Source organism: Zalophus californianus, chromosome 11, assembly GCF_009762305.2.
Source record: "Zalophus californianus isolate mZalCal1 chromosome 11, mZalCal1.pri.v2, whole genome shotgun sequence".
Classification (NCBI taxonomy): Eukaryota; Metazoa; Chordata; class Mammalia; order Carnivora; family Otariidae; genus Zalophus; species Zalophus californianus.
Window position 1 is genome coordinate 5,124,508 of NC_045605.1, and position 22,434 is coordinate 5,146,941.

Consider the following 22,434-nt stretch of genomic DNA (forward strand, 5'->3'; position numbering starts at 1 on the left):
AATAAATCATTTACTCCCAGATGACTTAAGTCCTTATCTTGATTTCTGGCTTCTTGTCTTTGTTCCTTAATTCTGAGAATTAAAGCTAACTTATTAGAGATTGAAGCTTTTGTGGGGCAAGAATGAGTCACTCTTTCTAAGTGTTTTTTCTTGGAGGAAGAAAATAAACATAGACACAAATTATCATGCCCTAAGGAAAGCAAAGAGATCACTCATGCTCTTAAGAAAACCTCATCTTAAACACTGAAAATTAAAGTAGATATTTCTGATGCCATAAGAAGCATTAGAGATTTGACCTATCAATAACCAAAATCCAGGACAGTTTTTAATTCCACATTCTCTTACTAGCTAATAAAAATAAACTTTAATGTTAGCTTTGACAAACTGGTAGCATTTTTCATTAAAATATTTCCATGTCTAAAATATCAGGGAACATTTTAATTAATCCTTGTCATCCTTCTTTTGCTACACGGATAATTTAGTATTAAATTACTGAGAAGCACAGGAAATGTGCTTTGTTTCACTTTAGTCTGTAAAACGCCTTTAAGAAGACTATTCAACAAGGTTTATTCTTTTTTTCTTTTTTACGATATCCACAGTGCATAATTTTTATTTTACTTTTCTAGTGTTTCCACCTACAGCTCTTTTAGGTCATGCATATTATGCCAGGAGGTATAAACATCCTGATCTCTCCCTTAAAGTCTTTGTTGGAAGAGGAACAATGGTAGGAATTACAGACAGAACTCAAGATTATTCTCCAATATGGCATAGGCTTATGTGTAATTCTAGGTATTTGATATTCAAATTAAGGCATGGATTACAGATGTTTATTTTTTTAGAAGATGCCATTAAAACTCATTAACTTTATTCAGTCAATTTAATAGTTATATTCTCATCATACTATCTTTTAAGCATTTGAGCTTCCAAAAATATCATCTCTATTTTTGAAATTTAAAAACATATATATTTAATTCTTGATCCTGTGCACTATAAATTAGCAACACATTCCAGGAAACCTGTCCCAGCATTTGACTATCCTTGTGACCAAAGCTCTTCCCTGATAGAACCTAAACAACAATTTCTCTGTGGCTCAGTGTGGGGCCCACTACAAGATTTTTTCAGATGTGGTCTCTACCAGAACAAAGTAGAGAAGGTTGATGATAAAAAGGTCAGCAATGTTAAAAGATGAAAGACTGTGCTTGTTTTTAAAATAATATCATTGCAAAATCAAAACAACAGGCATTAATGAGAACAGAAAATATATGAATTTTCTATGCAACTAAGTAGAGTGGTAAAAAAGAGATTTTGGCACTTAATTTCAAGCCTCAAGTATAGTATGTGATTCTAGACAATAAATATTTATCGGACACTATCATCATGTACTAAAAATTGTAATAGTTAAGATACAAAAGTGAGCAAAAGCAAACACGATCCCAATAACATGGAATAATATGGGAAAGACAGACATTAACTAAAGGAATGGTCAATAAAAAAGTCCAATTAGAGTCGTGACGGCAATCTGAGATCCTGACAGAGGGGCTGACACAATCACAGAGGTGAAAAAGGCTTCCCTGAAAGAATAATGAGATACGTACGAACAGGAAGAGTGAAACGGGCAGAAGCGGGGAAGGTAGCAAAGCAGAGCAAAGGAAACACGGGCCAAGAGCGGGAGGCAGGAGAAAGCACAGCACACTGGAGGAACTGGACGGAAGTCAGCAACAGCTGCAACAGAGGAAGCAAAGTAAGAGAGAGAAAGACTTGAGATGAGGCAGGAGAGGAAGAGACCGGACCATTCAAGGTCTTGTTAGACCCCGTTAAAGAATCTAACAGCAACCAAAAGCCACCTGAAATGCTTTCACATGGAGGCCAGAGGATCAGACATACACTTTGGAAAAAAAAATCACTGTGGCTTCCGTGAGGTAAAATTTAAAAAGAAATGGAAGAAATGCCAGCAATCCAGTTACAAGGCTATTTTCACAGACCGAGTAAAAAATGATCGCAGCATCACTGGGACTGCAGAGAAGGAGACTCATTAGCACTGAGGGGAGAACAAGCCTGGTACAGATCTGATGTGGAAAAGGAAGGAGGCAGAGGTATTGCTGATGACTCCTCGCTGTCCGACCTAGGCAAGACAGTAGTACTATGTACTGATAAAGGGGAAAAAATGAACCGGGTTTAGGAAAGGGATATGTGATCATAAGCAAGCTATGGAGCATCTCTGGAGCATCAGTTTGTTTACTAGAAGGGGTTAATAATGCCAATGCTGTCAGATAATTCCAAGCATCACTGAACGCAGAGGGCCTAATACAGAGCAGGTCCTCACAAAATAGTGGTTACTATTATTCCCTCCCAGATCCTCCCAGAGCAGGGCTCTCAACTGGGGGCGACTTTCTCACTGGGGGGCATTTGGCAATGTCTGGAGACATTTTTGGTTGTCAAAACACGGGGTGGGTGTGGATGCCACTGGAATCTACTAGGTAGAGGTCAGGGATGCTGCTCAACATTCTACAAGAGACAAACAGTCCTCCCACAACAGTTAGCCAACCCAAAATGTCAACAGTGCCAACAAGGCTGAGAAACCCTGGTCCAGAGGGATCACAATTACATCACTGCAGCAAGAGAAGTTCTTCTGGATTCATTAACGGTAACCACTGTCCACATGAATTGGGAGTTAAATGGAATTATTACTTAGACTCTATTTAATCAAGCAAATAGTTTCCAAATTCAAGCCTAGAAACTGAAGATGTTAGTGAATTAATCAACTAAATACTAAGTGTATAAAAATGTTAAATGTTTCTAACCATGAAAACTAATTTGCTTTGCCATTTTGATGTTTTAGAAAAAAAAAAAACCTAAACTATAAAAAATAGCATCTTATAAAAAAATCAGATATACAGAAAAATTCCATGAAAACTGAAAACCAAAAGTTTTTAGCAACATTATGTAAAAACAATGGTTTGCAACAAATCTATTTAATTAGCATTGCATTAGGACACAGACTATCAACAAGAAACACAGACTACAGTCTAATTCTTACAAGGCATTTCAAGTTTTATGACAAATCTGTAATCAAAATTTTGATGAAAACTGCTAAATTACCCTTCAAACTCCAACCCCTCAGATTCATTGGAAAAAGATAAATTAACTGGTGAAATATAAATTTCATATAATTTTAGACTCTATTTTTTCTTTAGAAAGAAAAATGGATAAAGTACTGACCCAGTATACCCAATGGCCAACAATTTGAAGTTAATAGGTCAAAATCTGGGAGAAGTGCCTACAGGTGTCATAAAATCTCACCATGGTCAAACTAGGACCTGACCACAATGAGATACCGCCTCACACCCACTAGGATGGCTGCTACTAAAAAACAAATGAAAACAACAACAAATGTTGTTGTTACAACAAAAAGACAGAAAATAATAGGTGAGAATGTGGAGACACCGGGGCCCTTGTGCACCGCTGCTAGGAATGTAAAATGGTGTAGCCGCTGTGGACAACAGTTTGGTGGTTCCTCCAGAAAGTCCGATGAAGAGTTAACATATGGTCCAGCAACTCCACATCCATATATATATCTCCAGAAGAACTGAAAGCAGGGACTCAAAAGATACTTGTACACATGTTCATAGCCCCATTACTCACACTAGCCAAAAGGTGGAAACAACCCAGATACGCACCAACAGATGAATAGCTTTTTTTTATTTTTTCATTTTTTAGGTTTTATTTATTACTTATTTGAGAAAGTGAGAGAGCATAAGCAGGGGGAGGGGCGGGGGGGAAGCAGACTTGCCACTATGCGGAGATCGATCGAGGACCCCGGGATCATGACCTAAGCTGAACGCTGACACTTAACCGCCTGAGCCACCCAAGCACCCAGAAGAGATTTCTTCTTTAAAGTGGTCTATACAAATCATGGAATTCCATTCCAGCCTTAACAAGGAATGGAATTCTGATACAAGCTACAACATGGACAAACCTTTAAAACATTATGCTAAGCAAAGTAAGCCAGACACAAAAGGAAGAAGAGTGTGTGATTCCAGTTCTACGAGGTACCTAGAACAGGCACACTGATAAGAGACAAAAACAGAACAGAGGTTACCAGGGGCTGATGGAGATACAGGTGTGGGAAAGGGAGTTAGTCTCACGGGTACAGGGCTTCTGCTTAGGATGATGGAGAAGTTCTGGAAATGGATGGTGGTGATGTGTGTGCAACAGTGTGAACGTATTTAATGTCACTGAATTGTACACCTGAAATGGCTACAGTGTTAAATTTTATGTTATGTATATTTTACTATTAAAAAAAGAAATGGGACTTGAACCAAAGAAAGCCGAATAAATTACTTCTCTGGTGTTCCTACCCAGAAAACAAAACAAAACAGACCAATTTTGTTAAGCAGCATGGACTGGATTCAAGCCTACATCTTTTAGAAAAATGCACAAACTATGTATGTTAAAATTTATTCAGTTATATACCAAAACAAAATATCACTTCTACCATTTCACGATGCCCAAATTCCAAATTTTCTGTAGAGGATGTCACGGGACGATATACATCATTTCACACTCCTGGATTAGCCTTGTGCAAAGCTACTTTCACCCCATATCAATGAAAGTCTAAGAGGATGGAAATAGCTACCCCCAGCACCGAAACAGGTCCTGCAATGAGGCGGCAATCTAGACATCCCTCACCTTCTTCTGCTCAGGCCTTTAACAAAGCTGCCACCTAAGTTCTCAAGATTCATTATTACTATTACAGCTTACTGAACATCTTTTAAAAAGGGACTTTAAGTTCTACTGTATATTATGGAAATATGTACTTTATATTTTAAAGACCACCTCCATCCAAAAAGGTATCAAGCCTGCAATGTCACAAATTCAGAAAAAAATAAAATTATCAATAGAAACAACAAGCATCTTCTATTAGACAATAAAATCATTTTGTTTTCTTACAATATAAAGTAAAACCCTAATTACTGAGTCTGTCTCTGTTTTCTTCTCGTGTACCTTCCATTTCCTTCCCCTCCAGTCCATTTTTAATACACTATCAGAACAAAAAGGATAAAATTACTGCCCACGGTGCTAACAAAATTAATGAGGAAAGATGTACAGAGATCTCATGAAGACGTGCCTAAGTTTATGTTGCCAAGGAAACACTGACGTCTTAGATTTTAAATGGAAAAGTTTATATTTAAAGAATGTTAGAGTCAATAGGATGTATTTTAAGAAAGAGCAAAGCACACACCACTTATTCACAAATGCCAATAAATGACACATGGAAACTGTACAAAGACAATTAAATTTGGGCAACAGCCAACAACTATCCATTAACTGGAGTCATTTGAAAGGCCATACTGTTTCATGAGAAACAGCCGGACCGGGAGCTGGACATTGAGACTTGTGGCGCTAGCCCTCTGCAACTCAGTAGCTCGCAAAATCGGACAAGTCGCTAAGGCCTGCAACGGCAATTTAATTCTCTTAGTGTCCTCGGTTCCTCTTCAGTAAAGTGTGAAAGGACAAAAGCAAGAGGAGGAAAGTCCCCCCCAGAATCACATATCCTTTAGCTCTATGATTTTGAAGGAAGAAACTTCCAAAAAGTTACTATGTACCTGTCTCCTAATACACGATAATAAATACACAACCAACCATACTCTATATATACAGTATAACAGATGCACATACCCTTTGTCAGAATTTGTGATTGTTCCTCTTTTTCATTAATTATGTAGTAAATACTCAGGAAAACTAAAAAATACAGAAAGCATTAAAAAAAAAAAACCCTAACAACCATAAATGCCCTTTCTAAACACAAAAACATAATCAAGTTTATATTTGGCTCAAGATACCTTTCTTAATCTGGTTATAAGAAAGAGATACTCCTAAAGATCTAATGGTAAATTACAAAAGAGAGTGAACATAATCTGAATTTCAGAATTACAAAAAAAGGATGGACAGTAAAAAACAAATAAATATGCAAATAGGGTAGGACTAAATACTGACCAGAAGTAGTATCAGAATTGCTGTCCAACCTGAAATACTTTCTGTCTTCCCAACTTAGGTTATGACACCCTGGTATTTCTTTCAAAAGACTTTCCATTTGTGTTTCACAGTAATTTACACATCTATAATTACTGAATTCATGTCTCATAATGATTTATTGAATGCTTATGGGCTCTCTAAAGGCAAGAACGGTTTCTTCCTAATGTGCAGTGTATCCCCAATAGAACACTCCACACAATGAATGCCATCAATTAATATCTGTGGATGAATAAACAAACAAACAGGATCTTGACCTATATCAACCATTCCTGAAGGGTTACTTCTCCCAGGGCCTTTAAAGATCCATTTTCAGGATAACTACTAAGTATGAAAAGTACCCAAATTCAAAGACAGTTGTCATGAAAATATCTATCATTTCGAGATCCTAGACCAGTGACTGACAAACCATGGCCCATAAGCCAAATCAGGCCAGCCACTTGTTTTTATAAATAAAGTTTTGCTGGAACAGAGCTGTATCATTCATTTCTGTATTGCCTACAGCTGCTTCCTGGGCCAGGACAGCAGAGCTGGGAGTTACAACAGAAAGCTGAAAATATTTACTATCTGGTCCTATACACAAAAAAAATTGGCCAATCTCTACTAATGCCTTTTAACTAATAAAAGAAGAAACACATGAGCTTTTGTGTCTCTTGATGAAAAGAAGGGTAGTTCTATTTTTAATTTTTTGAGAATCCTCCATACTGATTTCCACAGTGGCTGTACCAGTTCACATTCCCACCCACAGTGCACCCGGGCTCCTTTCTCTCCACATCCTCACCAACATTCATTTTCTTTTTTTTTTTTAATTTTTTATTTAAATTCCAGTTAGTTAATATACAGTGTAATATTAGTTTCAGGTCAGGATTTAGTGATTCATCACTTACATACAACACCCAGGACTCATCACGACCTGTATCTCTTCTCTTTTCAATAACAGCCATTCCAACAGGTGTAAGATGGTATTTCATTGTGATTTTGATTTGCATTTTCCTGACGATGAGTGATGTTGGGCATCTTTTCGTGTACCTCTCAGATATTTAAATGTTGTCTCTAGAAAATTTTGTCTATCAAGTCCTCTGTCCATTTTAAATTGTATTGTTTGGTTTTTGCCTACTGAGTTGTATGAGCTTATATTTTGGGTATCAATCCTTATCAGAGAAAAGGTTTGCAAATACTATCTCCCATTCTATAGGCTGCCTTTTCATTTCATTGTTCCTTTAGCTCTGCAGAAGCTTTTCAGCTTTTTAGTTTGATGTAGTTCCATTTGCTGATTTGTTGTTGTTGCTTGTGCTGTTGGTTTGTCACATCTGAAAAAATCATTGCCAAGACCCATGGTCAAGAAGCTTTTTCCCTTTTTTTTTTTTTTAAAGGTTTGAGTCTTAACATTTAAGCCCTTAATCCATTTCAAGTTATTTTTTGTGAAAAGTGCAAAAGAGACGTCCAATTTGATTCTTTTGCATGTTCACATCCAGTTTTCTTAGCACCATTTGTTGAAGAGAATATCCTTCCCCCACTGAGTATTCTTGGCTCCCTTGTCAAATACAAGTTGACCATATCACTCTCAATTCTGTTTCACTGGTCTGTGTCTCTTTTTACGTCAGTGCCATATTGTTTTAATTACTATTGCTTTTAATATAGTTTGAAATCAGGGAGTGCCTCCAACTTTCTACTTTCTCAAAATTGCTTTGGCTACTTGGGGTCTTCTATGATTGCATACAAATCTTAGAATTGTTTTTACAAGTTCTATGGAAAATGGCAATGGATTTTTGATAGAGGGTACACTAAATCTATAGATGGTTTGGGGCAGTATGGAAATTTTAACATTAACCACTCCAATCCATGCACATGGGTTATCTTTCTATTTATTTCTGTCTTCAATTTCTTCCATCAATGTCTTATAGTTTTCACTGCACAGATCTTTTACCTCCTTGGTTAAATTTATTCCCAAGTATATTGCTCTTCATGCTACTGTAAACAAAATGGTTTTCTTTTTCAGATAGTTCATTGTTAGTTTATACAAATGCAACTGACTTTTGTATGCTGATGTTGTATCCTGAAATTTTACTGAATTGTTTATTAGTTATAACAGTTTTTTGGTGGAGTCCTTTGGATTTTTTAAATACATGATCATATCATCAGTGGAGAAAACTTTAATTCCTCCTCTTCTCTTCAGATGCCTTTTACTTCTTTTTCTTGCCTAACTATTCTGGCTAGGACTGCCACTACCATGTCAAACAGAAGTGCTGAGAGTGAGCACCCTTGTCTTATTCCTGATCTTGGAAATTTTCCCACTTTTCACTGTTAAGTACGATGTTGGCTATGGGTTTCTCATATATGATCTTTATTAGGTGGAGGTAATGTTCCTTCTATGCCCAATTTCTTGAGAGTTTTTATCATGAAAGAATGCTGAAATCTGTAAAATGCTTTTTGTGATAGTTCATTATTAGTGTATAAAAATGCAACTGATTTTGTATGTTGATTTTACGTTCTAAAACTTTATTGATTTTGTTGATTAGCTGTAACACATTTTTGGTAGAATCTTTAGGGTTTTCTCTATATAATATCATGTCATCTGCAAATACAGACAATTTTACTTCTTCCTTTTCTTTCTGGTCCTAGACTTTTCTTTGCTGGGAGGTTTTTGATTGCTGAATCAATCTCCTTACTTATTACTGACCTGTTCAGATTTTCCGTTTCTTCAGGATTCAGACAAGGCAGGTTGTTATTTCTAGGAATTTATCCATATCATCTAGGTCGTCCAATCTGCTGGTATATAACTGTTTATAGCAGTATTTATCATCTGTTATATTTCTGTGGCATCAGCTGAAATGTCTCCTCTTTCATTTATAATTTTATTTGACTCTTCTCTCTTTTTTCCTGGTAAATCTAGCTAACAGTTTATCAATTTGTTTATCTTTTCAAAAAACCCAACTCTTAGTTTCCTTGATTTTTGTGTTTCTATTCTCTATTTCATTTATTTCTGCTCTGATCTTTGTTATCTCCTTCCTTTCTTCTTTCAGTTCCTTGAGGTGTAAAAGCTAAGTTGCTTATTTCTGATATTTATTTTTTCTAACTATAGATGTTTAGCACTATAAACTCCCTTCTTAGCACTTTTTGCTGCATCCCGTAAGTTGTGGTATGTTCTGTTTAGACTATTACTTGTTTCGATGTATTTTTTTTATTTCCCTTTCGATATCTCTTTGACCCATGCGTTGTTCAGGAGTGCTATGGTTCATTTTCAACATATTTGTGAATTTTCTAGTTTTCCTCTTGTTACTGATTTCTGGTTTCACACCACTGTGGTCTCAAAAGGTATTTGGCACAATTTCCGTATTTTCCAATTTGGTAAGACTAAATTTTTGTGATTGAACAACATGTGTTCCAACCTGGAAAGTGCTCCATGTGTGCTTGAGAAGAACACATATTCTGTTGCTGTTGGATGAAACATTCTGTATATGTCAGTGTGGTCCATGTAGTCTAAAGTGTACTTCAAGTCCAGCAAGTTCTCTTACTGCTTTTTTTGTCTGGATGATCTGTTCACTGACGAAAGTGAGGTACTGAATGGAGTCCTGTAGTATTAGTGTACTGCTGTCTATCACTCCCTTCAGATGTGTTTTATCTGCTTGACATATTCAGGTGCTCTGACACTGGGTGCATGTATATTTACAATTATTATCTCCTCTTGATGAGTTGACTCCTTTATCATTAGATAATGACCTTTCTTGTCCCTAGTTACAGTTTTTGACTTCAAGTCTACTTCATCTGATGTAAGTATAGCTGCCCCTGCTTCTTTCGGTTCCATTTGCATGGAATATTTTTTCCCATACCTTCACTTTGAACCTATCTGTGTTGGGAAGCATATAGTTGGGTCTGGTTCCTTATCCATTCAGCCACTCTATGACTTCTTAGAGACATAAATGCTCTGGGAGCATTTAACCTATTACATTTATAGTAATTGATGGGTAAGAGCTAAGTATGATCATCTTGTGAATGGGTTTTGGATGTTTGGCAGTTCCTTTTTTCTTTCTTCTGCTCTTGCTCTAGCCCTCTGTGAATGGATGATTTTCCACAGTTGAATACTTTGGTTCCCTTCATCTTTTCCAGTACAGGCTTCAGTTCATGATTACTCACAGGTTTACTGGAAACATCTTATAGATATAAGTCCATTTAAAACTGATAACAACTTCTATCTCAAAGAAAAACTCTACCCTTTTATTCCCACAACCCCCATAGTTTGTTTTTGATGTCACACTTTACTTTTTATACTGTGTATCTACTGACAAATTATTGTAGCTATCGCTATTTTTAACACTTTTGTCCTTCAACTTTTACACTAGAGTTAAGTGGTTAACACACCAGCAAATGACAGTAGTAAAGTATTTTGAATCTGAATATATTCTTACCTTTCCTAGTCTGTTGGACATTTTCCTATGTTTTCATGTCACTAATTAGCAGCCTTTCCTCTAAGCAGGTCTAGTGGTGACAAACTCCCTCAGGTTTTATTTGTTTAGGAAACTTTATCTTGCCATCATTTCTGAAGGACAACTTTACTAGGTAAAATATTCTTGGTTGGCAGTTTCTTTCTTTCTTTCTTTCTTTCTTTCTTTTTAATTTTATTTATTTGACAGAAAGACAGCGAGGGAGGGAACACAAGCAGGGGGAGCGGGAGAGGGAGAAGCAGGCTCCCAGCCGAGCAGGGAGCCTGATGTGGGGCTCGATCCCAGGACCCTGGGATCATGACCTGAGCCGAAGGCAGTCGCCCAACCAACTGAGCCACCCAGGCGCCCAGCAGTTTCTTTCCTTCAGTACTTGTAACTTATCATCCCATTCTCTCCTGACCTGAAAGGTCTCTGCTGAGAAATCCACTGTAAGACTTAGAGGGGCTCCCTTGTAGGAATCTTTTTCTCTCTTTTGCTTTTAAAAATCTTTTTTTTTTTTCATCCATTTAGGTTTTATTATATTGCATCTTGGAAAAGATCATTTTGGATTGAAATTTTGGGGTGACCTATTAGCTTCACAAACTTAGGTGTCCAAATCTCTCCCCAGGTCTGGAAAGTTCTCAGTCATTATCTCTTTAAATAAGCTTTCTCTCCCTTACTGTTTCTGTCTTCTCCTTTGGGACTCCAGGGATGCACAGACTGTTTTTGTTAGGGGTGTCCCATAAGACCCATAGGCTCTCTTCATTCCTTTTCAATCTTTTTCTTTTTGCTTCTCTGACTGGATGATTTCAAATGATTTTTCTTTAAGCTCATGGACTCTTCCTGCTGTTTGGTCTAGTCTGCTGGTGAAGCTCTTTATTGAATTTTTTAGTTCACTCGTTGTAGTCTTCAGCTTGTGTTGATTTATTTTTGTGTTGTTGTGGAACTTACTACTTTGTTCCTGTATTGTTTTCCTGATATCATTAAATTACTTATCAGTGTTCTCAGAGTTCTCTGAGCATCTTTAAGGTAATTATTTTGAATTCTTCATCAGGTAATACCTGTATCTTCTTTTCTTTGGGGCTGGTTACTAGATAGTTATTTATTCCTTTGTTGGAGTCATGTTGCCCTCATTATTTATGATCCCTGTAACCTTGTGTAGATGTCTGTGCATTTGAAGAAGCTGTCCCCTCTTCCAGACTTCATGGACTCCAGTAAGAGAAAATGTCCACCTGCACATGGGGGCATGCTGGAGCACGTGGTGATCTCGGGTCTACAGGTGCAGGGTGCCAAGTGTGAGGGTACGGGGTGGCAACAAGTCTGAGGGAGTGCGGTGGCTCATTGGCTCTAGTCACCAGGGTCCACGATGTCAACAACTGTGTGATCCTTGGCAGGTGCTGGGGGTCCACAGGGGCTGCAGGGCTATTGGGGTCCTCAGCAGCAGATGAGGGCGAGGGGCTAGAAAAGAAGTCGCCACAGCAACTTGTGGGGGCCAGCTGCAGGTGCCTGTGTCATGGCTGCAATCCTACACGTAGTGATGGGGGCAGGGCAGACAGCAAGGGCTGGGGTTACCTGCAGATGCATGGCTCTTGGCAGCTGGGTCTTGCCGTGGGTGCCTGGCAGCGGATGCCAGTGATGGGGGCTGAGAAGGATGTGTGCAAGTGCACAGCTGGTGGGGCCAGCTGCAGGGGAGCAGAGTGATACAGGGCTGTGACAGAAGGCAGTGCCCAATCCAGGCCCAGAAGCAACTGCAGAGACCCAGGCCATGGTGACACTCTCCTACAGCAACAGTCTCCCCTGAGCACGGGCATGGCAGTGGAGGCTCGTGACGGGTGTCAGGTTGGCCGTGGGCAAGTACGCACCTAAAGGGGCTAACCACCAACATGCACATGGCAGTAGGGGTCAGCCACAGGGGTCTAGGCTCCAGCTTTTACTCACACAGCTGTAGAGGCCTGGGAGAGCTGCTGGTGCAGTTCCCAGGCTCCAAGGGGAGTTGACTGGGGCGTGGGGCAGGGAACAGGAAGAGACTGAGACAGCTGAATGTGACTATCTGTGGAGTTAAAGCTGGTAAAACCTGCAAGCTTTCTGCAGCGGCTGTGCTGACCATTCGCTGCTCTCTTCAGTGGTAAACGCTGCAGGTCTGTCTCCAGAGCAGACCCCTGGGAACCACGATCTCTCCACAGCGTGGCTATTACTGGTGGCCCCTACTTTTCTTCCTGGTTACTAGCTGTCTCTACATCTCACCTTTGCTGGTCTCTGGGTGCAATGAAACTGAAGTAGGACCTTCATGTGGGGCCACGAAATGCAAGGGAAGCTGCCCATGTGCCCTGCACTTCTCTTCCCTGCAAGAGGAACTCTTTCTAGCTGGGAAGCTGAGCAATGCCAGCTTGGGAACAGAAGAATCCAAAAACGAAGCTGTCCTCTTTCCCTTTGGGAGCAGTCATTCTCAAGGTTTTTTTTGTTCCCCTATGCTTTGAAGTTTCTTAAGTAGACTCTAGAGCTCTCTTTAGTCATGGTTAGCTACCTAGTTGTTGTTTTCTGTGAAGGGATGAAGGCTGAGGTCTATTACGCTGCCATTTTGGTGACATCCCCCTGGTAAATTTTTATAATATCTATTACAATGTTCTAACTTAGTAAATCTGAATTTTAAAAAACTCAAAGATTTTCAATGTTTAGGGATCACAATCTTTGCCAAATCAGTTAATACTAAAAACTAAAAACCCTCTGCAATACAAATATTACTGAAAGATCTTACAATACACAAATAGAGCAAAAGAAAAACATAAGCAAGCTCCACCATTTGCACCCTTAAAGCAATAAATCATGGTGGTGAAATATGAAAAATACAAAATGTCATGATCACTGTATCATGATTCAATAAAACTCAGTCTCTATCCAAACACAGTAGAAGAAAAATACACAAACACCCTGACATGTGTAATTTTAAATTTATAACCGTAAACCTCAAATGGACCTTCAGTGCTGCCTGAAAGTCGTACTTTATTTCACTCCTGGTTCTCTCAAAAACCATTCCACACTTTTTTCTCAAACCTCTAACACCCCTTCTTCACCATCACTTTAGCAGATAACCCTAGTCTTTTCACTAAACAAAGAGAAGCAAAAAGAAGAGAACTGGTTCATGTGTCTATCACCACGTTTACAAACCTCCTCGCCTCTTAAACACTCTCTTCTCCTGCCATGACGACAGGCAGCACCCAGCTTCTCTGGAAGGCCAGCCCCCTCACGGGCTGTCCTCACACTCACTCTTGAACCCATGACCCAGCTTCTCTGGAAGGCCAGCCCCCTCACGGGCTGTCCTCACACTCACTCTTGAACCCATGACAATCACGCTTTCCTCCCTACCAGACCAAGGAAACCACACCTAAGAGAGTCGCCAGAAATCTCCACAATGCCATATCTAATGGTCACTTGTCCATCTTCAGAGATCTTATTCAGCCTCTCAAAAGCCACTGGCACTTCCTGTCTTCTCCCACTTCTGAAACTCCACACCCTCAGTCTTCCTGCTGCCTCACTGGCTGCACTTTCTCAATCTCATCTGTTGAACCCTTTCGGTCCCCTTCCAGACAGTGCTCAAGAGTTCAGTCTTCAGACCCACATCATTAATAATTTCTTAAGTCCTATGGCTTTAAATACGTTTATTTTTTAAAGATTTTTTGTTTATTCATTTGAGAGAGAGAGAGAGCACAAGCAGGGGGAGGGGGAGAGAGAGAAGCAGGCTCCCCACTGAGCAGTGAGCCTGACGTGGGGCTCGATCCCAGGACCCTGGGATCATGACCTGAGCCGAGGGCAGACGCTCAACCGACTGAGCTACCCAGGCGCCCCTAAATACATTTAAATGTTAACAGCATCCAAATCTATATGACAGAGCCAACATCAACCAGAGCCTCATGACAGTCACTCCATGCCACCATGTGAATCTTTAACAGGCATTTCATATTTCACACGTCCGTAACAGCCTTCTTGATCTCCAACCTCCAGTGAGATGTGTCCCCTGCAAGGTTTTCTATTTCAATCAATAACATCAGAATTGCCCCAAATGCTACCACTTCTCAGTAGTTTCCCACCCTAATCCAAGGCTCTATATGAATTAATGCAATACCCTCCTAAAGTGATCTCCCTACCTCCACTCCTGCCTCTCTACATTACCTTCCCAAAAGAGCTGCCAGAAAAATCCTTTCTAAAATAAACCAGCAGGTTCCAATCTGGCATTTAAAGAGCTGAGAAGTTGCCACTCTGTCCCAACAACAAGTACAAAGCAGAACAGCATGAAAAATCAACAACTCCTCTTAGATCTCTCAGTAAAGGGATGACCCCAAAATCAAGGAGACAGTCAGGTGGGCAGAGAGAACCACAATTTATCTGTGTGGGAAGCAGTGGTCCCATAGGAATCAGTGCTGAGCAGGAAAACCTAACCTGTAACTGACACAGTGCCGGAGGCTCAGTGTGGACAGAGGGACAAGTCTGAAAGTTAAATACTCTGGGGAACCAGGTCCTAGGGAAAGCCCCCATAATTCGGTGAGTTTGACCTCTAGGTGCTCAACCAGGTCCTCAGAGCAAAGATCAGAGAAAGAAGATCAGAAGGAGAAGCATTTTGACAGACAGAGCATTCTGTTCTTCTTAACAAGGTCAGCCCTCAGGAGGAACTGTCTTACCAGAGCTTCACCCGCGGGGGTTTTATCATAGCCCGACCCACCGGAAGCAAGGGACACACCGCACTGCAGCCCCCTCCAGCCATCCCTTCCCCGCGAGGCAGGGAAGAAAACCAGAAGCACTGAAGTTCACAGGCCCAGGAGCATCGGCTCACCAACAACAGACGGACAACGTAAGCAGAGATGGAAATCCTGAGCACCAGGAAGAACTTCAAGAGACCAAAAACACAACAGAAATGAAGAGTGCTTCTGAAGGGCTTATGAGCAGACCGGACATGGCTGAGAAAGGAAGCTCGGAGCCTGAAGATGACAAGAGAAACTTCCACAATCAGAAAGCAGAGAGAACAAAGACTGAAGAAAACAAAACAGGATATACGAGAACTGTGGGAGAATTACAGAACATAAACCAGATCATGACACTGTGCTAGGCCAAACCCTCAAAATCACTTACAATGCCCATCGCTTACACAAAGCCACAAGCCCCCACACCATGGCCTGTAAGACCTTACAGGATTTGAGTCCTGCTATGTCTCCCACCTCTTCTTCTACTGCCCTGTTCCTTTCTCCTTTTCCCAGTCTCACTTGTCACCCTGCTGTCTTCTCCTGCTCTTCGAGCTCACCTCTGCTTCAGATCCTCTGCATTTGCTGTTTCTTCCGCGTGAATATTCTCTCTGGGACATTCACATGGACCATTCCCTGACTCTGTTCACAGGCTGCAGAAACATCACCTCCACAGAGAGGCCTTCCTTCAACACTCTACTGAAACACCAGCCTCCCTCCTTCCATTTTGCTTTACTTCCTACAGCAATATTTTCTATTTTGTATAATATTTATGTTATATAATACTTTACACATCATGCATTTGTTCACTTTCTGTCTCATCCACCAGAAATAAGGGCGCCTTGAGGGGAGGAACTTTGACTTGATCGGTTCCCTGCTCACAGCGCCAAGAATGGTTATCTACCTAGCACAAATTAGGTGTTCGGTGAACAAGTGAAGCAATAAATGACTATTACAATTTATAAGAAGGTTTTATCTTGTGTATCAACCTGAATTGACTACGCTCAGATTACGAAAACTAAATAATTCAGAGTTGCACATAAAATGGTCTGTCCTGTTTCTGAAAAGAAAACTTTCATAAAAATATGACCTTTCTGCATTGAATTTCCAGACCCTAGGAGACTTCTAGTCTTTGCCTCCAAATAAAGAGAAGTAAAATGATCCTATGGGTTAAATTCAAGATCCTATACAATTCTTGGTGATGGGAAGAATAATCATTTCTATTTAAGCCCAAATTTGTTTTACTCCTCCCAACACACACATACACACAGACACCTTGCTTATCTTTATTCTAGTTTTCATTAAGTAAAATTTTTCACCAGGCAGTATATTCACACAGTTTGAAAAAAAAGAAGTCTAAAAATGTATACAGTAAAAAATCTTGCCCTTGTACGTCAGATACCGAGTTCAAACTCCCACCATCAAAAATTATTCCAAATATTTCAGCTTTGTGGGCTGCAAGGTCTCCATCACAACTACTCAACTCAGCTGTTGTAGGGTGAAAACAACCTTAGACAATAGGTAAACAAACGTGGACAGCTATATTCTAGGAAAGCTTGGTCTGCAAATCCAGACAGCGAGCTGAAACTCCAGCATAGTCAAACCTGTTACACAGCTGAGTTAAAATAGGTCTCTTTCAAAAGAAAGTCAGTGGTAGTGTTTGGAAGGGACTGCAACCAAGAATGCTATTTGAAACAAAAACTAATCCTACTATCCATAATGATGTACTAACACACATTTTCATATAAATATGAACTATACATACAAAGTTTTCATATAAATAGATTTAAGATTATTCTAAGATGTCTCCTCTGTAATCTATAATATGTTACTTCAAATACACTCCTTGTGATATAATTATGAAGAGCTGAAGGAATATTAACACAAAACACACCGGTCATCTAACTCTGGCCCAAAACTTTCCCTTAAATGGTAGATCAAATACACAATTAACATTGTCACGGTATACATAAAAAAACTAAACCAGAGTCTATATTTAAAAACAAAATAAATCCCAATTATGTATTTCCCAATCAATTCCAAAATGTATGTTCTTGATAGGTCTTATAAAGGATTTGGTTTAATAAAATAAATCAAGATCAGAAAGAACCAAGCACTCTGAAAAATAGATCATTGGTAGATGGAGTAACCAGCTTCTCTAAATTGAAAGGTATCCTAGGAATGGATCTTACCTTCGATGCCATCCTCATAAAAAGTTTGTTTTGATTTTCTGCTGTTCCCATCTTTTCATTCTTGACTAAATCATTTAGGCTGAGATGATCATCATCATGAAAGTATCTAACCCTTTCTTTTTCTTCATGGGTTGAAGCCTATGAGAAAATGAACATTATTTAGTGAAAACATGGGTCTTTGAAGTATTTTTAATTAACTATCTGTAAATCTGGTATTAAATGCAAAAATCCCACTACATACCACAATCTTCCCTTCCAGCTAGCTTATCCCTATTCTGTGTGCTTCCTTTTGGAAGAATTTCCATTAGAATACCACTCCCTATTTCTGCCCCATTACTCTCCTCTTCCCTAGGGATGGAAGTATAACACTATCTGATTTCTGGGTTTGGAGGAAAAAGCAGAAATCTTTTATCCCTTCTTCTCTTCTGGCTGCTCTTCTTGTAGTAACAATTCCTACCACCGTGGAGGGAAGTCTGCAGTCATCCAGAGATCGAGTAAGCATGCCAAAAACAGAGTGAAATATTAGCAAACCCATTTTATACAGCTCTAACAGAAACAAAGCTAATATTCTGATTCTCATCTAAATCAGTCCTGGGTTTTCCCAGCAGCTCGTTCCATACCTACATTTGGAAAAGAAAAGTGCTATTTATTTCCTCTCAAGTCCAATCTCCCTTACACTCCCTTATTCTCACCTGCTCTTCAACTCCTCTGAGATCTTTGGAACCACATTCCCGGTATTTCTTCCTAACATTACTATTCCTGAAATCACTAGCCTAAATCTCCTATTCCATGACTTCAATCACTCCCTGGCTCCAGACCCTTAATTTCTGGCCCTCTCATCCTTTCATTATACTCGAAAGGCAAAGCTCAATCCCAAATGAACGTGTCTGTCCTCTTCAGCCCGGTACCCACACTGCTGGGTCGGACGTAGCTCAAAAAGCTCAGTTGTCATCTGGTATCACATGCATGACTCCTCAGCCAGTTCTGACCCTTCATGGAATCCAAACCTTTACTATTCTGCTACATCTCCACTCCAAACCCCTAATTCCTCCCATTTCATTAGAAGAGGGATCCATCCCACTCTATTTGCTGAAAGAATTACTATCTCCAGCAGCGTAGGCACTCAACAGGCAAATAATAAACATCTGACAAAAAATTATGAATGAACAAATCTTCTGTGGACCCAATTACCCCCTTGTACGATATTCCAAATCTATAACAAAAATTCTAACTTGGGAAAACTAAATACATTGTTTTAACCATCTCAAAAGCCTCAACGTAGTGCTAAAAACTAATTGGTAGAGCTGGAAGATGGAAAAGAAAATAAAGTTTATAAAGGATCAGAGCAACTACACAATTAAGACATTATTATGTACTGATATCCAATCACCATGGCTCAAATTAGATAAAACAAGATTTTCCCTAAGAGCTATGTTAAATATGTAAAAAGAAGCCAGAAACAATGGCAAAAAAATGTACACAAAATTAAAATCGCCAGGGCACCTGGGTGGCTCCATCAGTTAAGCATATGCCTCTTGATTTCGGTTCAGGTTATGATCTCAGGGTTGTGAGACTGAATCCCCGCATCAGGCTCCAGTCCAAGCACAGAGCCTGCTTAAGATTCTCTCTCTGCCTAAGCCCCCCCACCCACCCAAAATTAAAATTGCCTTAAACATTCAATGTTCACAGTTATTGGAAAACTATAGTTGAATCAGACTGCATTTTGTAAAATGCAAAGGGATATATCCAAGAATAAAAGTAATAATATAATTTACTACCTTCTAACATTTGTATTATAAACCTGCATCTCAGAATATTCTGAAGTAGTCTGATGCAAAGAAAGCCGGGGGAGAGAGGAACTCAATTAATAAACAAAGACCTCTGTTAAACACACCATCTGTCTCTTCCTTCTTCCTCCTCTAGATTCCAGAGATTTTCCTGGAGTATGTATAGGCCACACTCTTCCAGACTGATCAGTTCTGACCAGGATCACTTCTTGGTCTTCATTCTATGGACAGATTTAGAGATAACTTCTGAAATTATTGTGAAGAATATTGAATATTTATATTCAGTAATCAAAAAAAGCATAAAAATGACTCTAGCTTCCACATATAATTATAGGTTATCTTCAGTCTCCTGGAATTTCATTACCCACTATAATATAAAATAATCACGATCTTTTCAGAGAAAAGGTTGGGGAAAAAATCCAAGGTTCATTTTATTTATTTATTTTTTTTAAAAAGCAATCACAGAAGCAAACTTCAAATAACATTTCCATCTAGACAATATTAAAAGATGTCTAAGTACCAATATTCATACAGGCATTGTATGGGAGTACCCATAATTTATTCAGCAGATGTCATGTTTAACGTTTCTTCAATTTAAAGATGCTACTAAAACCTGATTATAAGGAATAAAGCAACGAGGGGTGCCTGGGTAGCTCAATGGGTTAAGTGCCCGACTCTTGATTTCAGCTCAGGTCATGATCTTAGGGTCATGAGACTGAGTCTGGAGTCCAGGCTCCATGCTGAGTGTGGAGCCTGCTTAAGATTCTCTCTCTCCCTCTGCCCTTCCCCTACCCCCACCACACCCCCTACTCAAGTGCATGCAATGCTCTAAAAAAAAAAAAGAAGAAGAAGAAGAAGAAAAAGAAATAAAGCAACAAAATGACACAACAAACTTGCTAAATTAGCTGCTATAACAATGCTCCACACAACTTCTATTCTTTCCATTAATAGCCCTAAAATGCTTTCCACTTCTCTGACTCTTCAGAAGTTATATCCCACTTGCTTTCACTCCACAATCTTTTTCCTACAAACTATTGGCCAAATACATGCCTGGTATGGTACAGAATAAGATTAAACTTATAGTCTACGAGGAAAATGAAAGTTATTAGAAAGGTTCTAACAAAGAATCACATAAAAAATATTAGGTATCTACTTTATTAAAAAGCAGTTTGAAACAAGTCCAAGCAGATTATTCACACTTCAATTTTTTTCTCAAATCAGAATCAATTATTAAAAAACCAATTTCAATTCCATTCAATAGAGATTTAGTTCCCCTGTTAAAATGGAAGAAAAAATATGTATCTATTATTGATCTACCATTCACATATAATACTAATAGATGGTAAAGTTGTTATCACTACTTTTCTTTTTCAATTAGTTAACATTAATTAATGATGTATCATATTTTAAAGGGTACCTCTCGTCATTCTCTTACTGGGTAACAGAGATGGGCAACACCTTATTTTTTATCTAAGTTTATCAGATGGCTAAAGCTGATCTCCCTAAGGACTTTCAAATTACTAAATCTAATACCTACTTACCAATTACCATCTTCCTTGATGTGAAAGTATTTGATTCTGTTTATTATACTCTCAGCCTGAAGCTCTTCTTATTCCAGTGTTCTAAATACTCTACTCTTCCCTGGTTCTGCCTTACCTCTCTCTGACCCATTATCCATTAAATACCCTAAAAAGTACCTACCTTATGTAGTTACTAAAAGAAATACAGTCCCTGCCTACAAGAAGTGTACAGCCTATTGAATGAGTTATTCTCTACATGCATTAATCAGCATAAAGAAAGTCAACTTCACTTTTTTCTCCATTTTGAGCTATATTCCAAGTATTGATGACTCCAGGATTCCTTGGTTTCCATCCTTCCAGCCTGAACATAATTGTCACTCGTACTGACAAAAAATTCATTATGCTAAACACAAATGTAATTATGTCATTCTTCACTGAAAAACTTGCAGGGACCCCATACTACTCAGGAGAGATCAGTACCTTTCAAAGTGTGGCCCACAAACCAGTACCAGTCAGAATTATCAGCCAAGATATATTTGTCATCAGTCCACAATGAGTTAAGTACAAAAACTGAGTGTTTAAAAACTTTTACAATAATCTTCAACAGTAATTTTATGTTGGTTCAACCTAAATTAAAACTTGGACCTATATTTTAGAATATCTTTATTTCATTTTTTCTATAATTTTTATTGTGTTTTACAAAACTATTAGTTCATGATGGGCTGGAAAATCGCCCCCCAAAAAAACACCCCACAAAAAACCACTCTGATCCTACAGTACAGTCTGAGAAACATGGTCCTACACGGTGGGATAAAGGCCGAACACCTTAACATACCACGTAAGGCCTTCAAATTCAAATACTATGGCCTTCCTCAAATTCACTTTTTCTCTAGCCATTCATAGTTTTTGTAAATTTACTGTCCATTTTACTTCCTAAATAATTTTAGGCATGTTTATATTGCTAGACCATAATGTTTTTAGTAAGTATTTGTCTAGTTACAACTATCTATCTGTCTTTGCCACTTTTCCAGGCCAAAGCGTATAGATAGGCTGCTTCCCGGGATCTACAGCACCGGGTACGGTGGCGAAAAACAATGACAGTTCACAGACGGGATTAATAAAGCGGTGCCTCGGACAAACTAATTCTACTCCCATCGCCAGCCCATCACACTCCCAGCTGTGCTCCTCTTCTCCGTGCTTTTCTACTTCCTGCTCCTGGGCGTGCCAAGGGACACCATGTGTTCCCACTTTGGTACCCAAGACAGAGATACTAAGCAATTTCCATATTTGCTACTCCACTAATACAGACCGTGGGGCTTATTTAAGAATCTACAACAGGATCAACACATGAAGGCCCACAAGCCAAATCCAGCCTGCTGCCTGTGTTTGTTTGGCCCACAAGTTAAGAATGGTTTTTACACTATTAAATGGTTGAGGGAAAAATCAAAATAATAATATATTTCATGATGAATAAAAATTATATGCAATTCTCATTTTCGTGTCCAGAACGTTGTACTGGAACAGAGCCACGCTCACTCGTTTATCTACGGGTTGTAGATTGTCTTATGTTCATTCCACGACAGCTCCAAAGCTATGTACCTGAGCTGCCGCGACACACCCTGGAAAGCCCATAAAGCCTAATATATTTACTCTTTGGTCTGCAGAGAAAAAGTCTGCCAACCTTGGATCTACGTTACTCTTCAGGTGATAAAACTAATTCAGAATCATTTAATGATTACTTTTACTACCTG

At 39.1% G+C, this 22,434-nt stretch overlaps 1 protein-coding gene across 4 annotated transcripts in view; it reads right to left on the minus strand.

The window, feature by feature from the left end:
- Positions 1-22,434, minus strand: part of CWF19L2 (CWF19 like cell cycle control factor 2) — a 119,928-nt gene that overhangs the window by 33,636 nt on the left and 63,858 nt on the right. For 2 of the 4 annotated variants that reach the window (XM_035723044.1, XM_035723043.1), the window contains exons 11-12: positions 19,271-19,384; positions 17,377-17,514 (exon numbers count right to left, since the gene is read on the minus strand). In XM_035723044.1, coding sequence (XP_035578937.1) covers positions 17,377-17,514; positions 19,271-19,384 — 252 coding nt within the window. Of the gene's footprint in view, positions 1-17,376; positions 17,515-19,255; positions 19,385-22,434 lie in introns of all 4 variants that reach the window. The other 2 variants (XM_035723042.1, XM_035723041.1) reach the window with 1 other exon arrangement.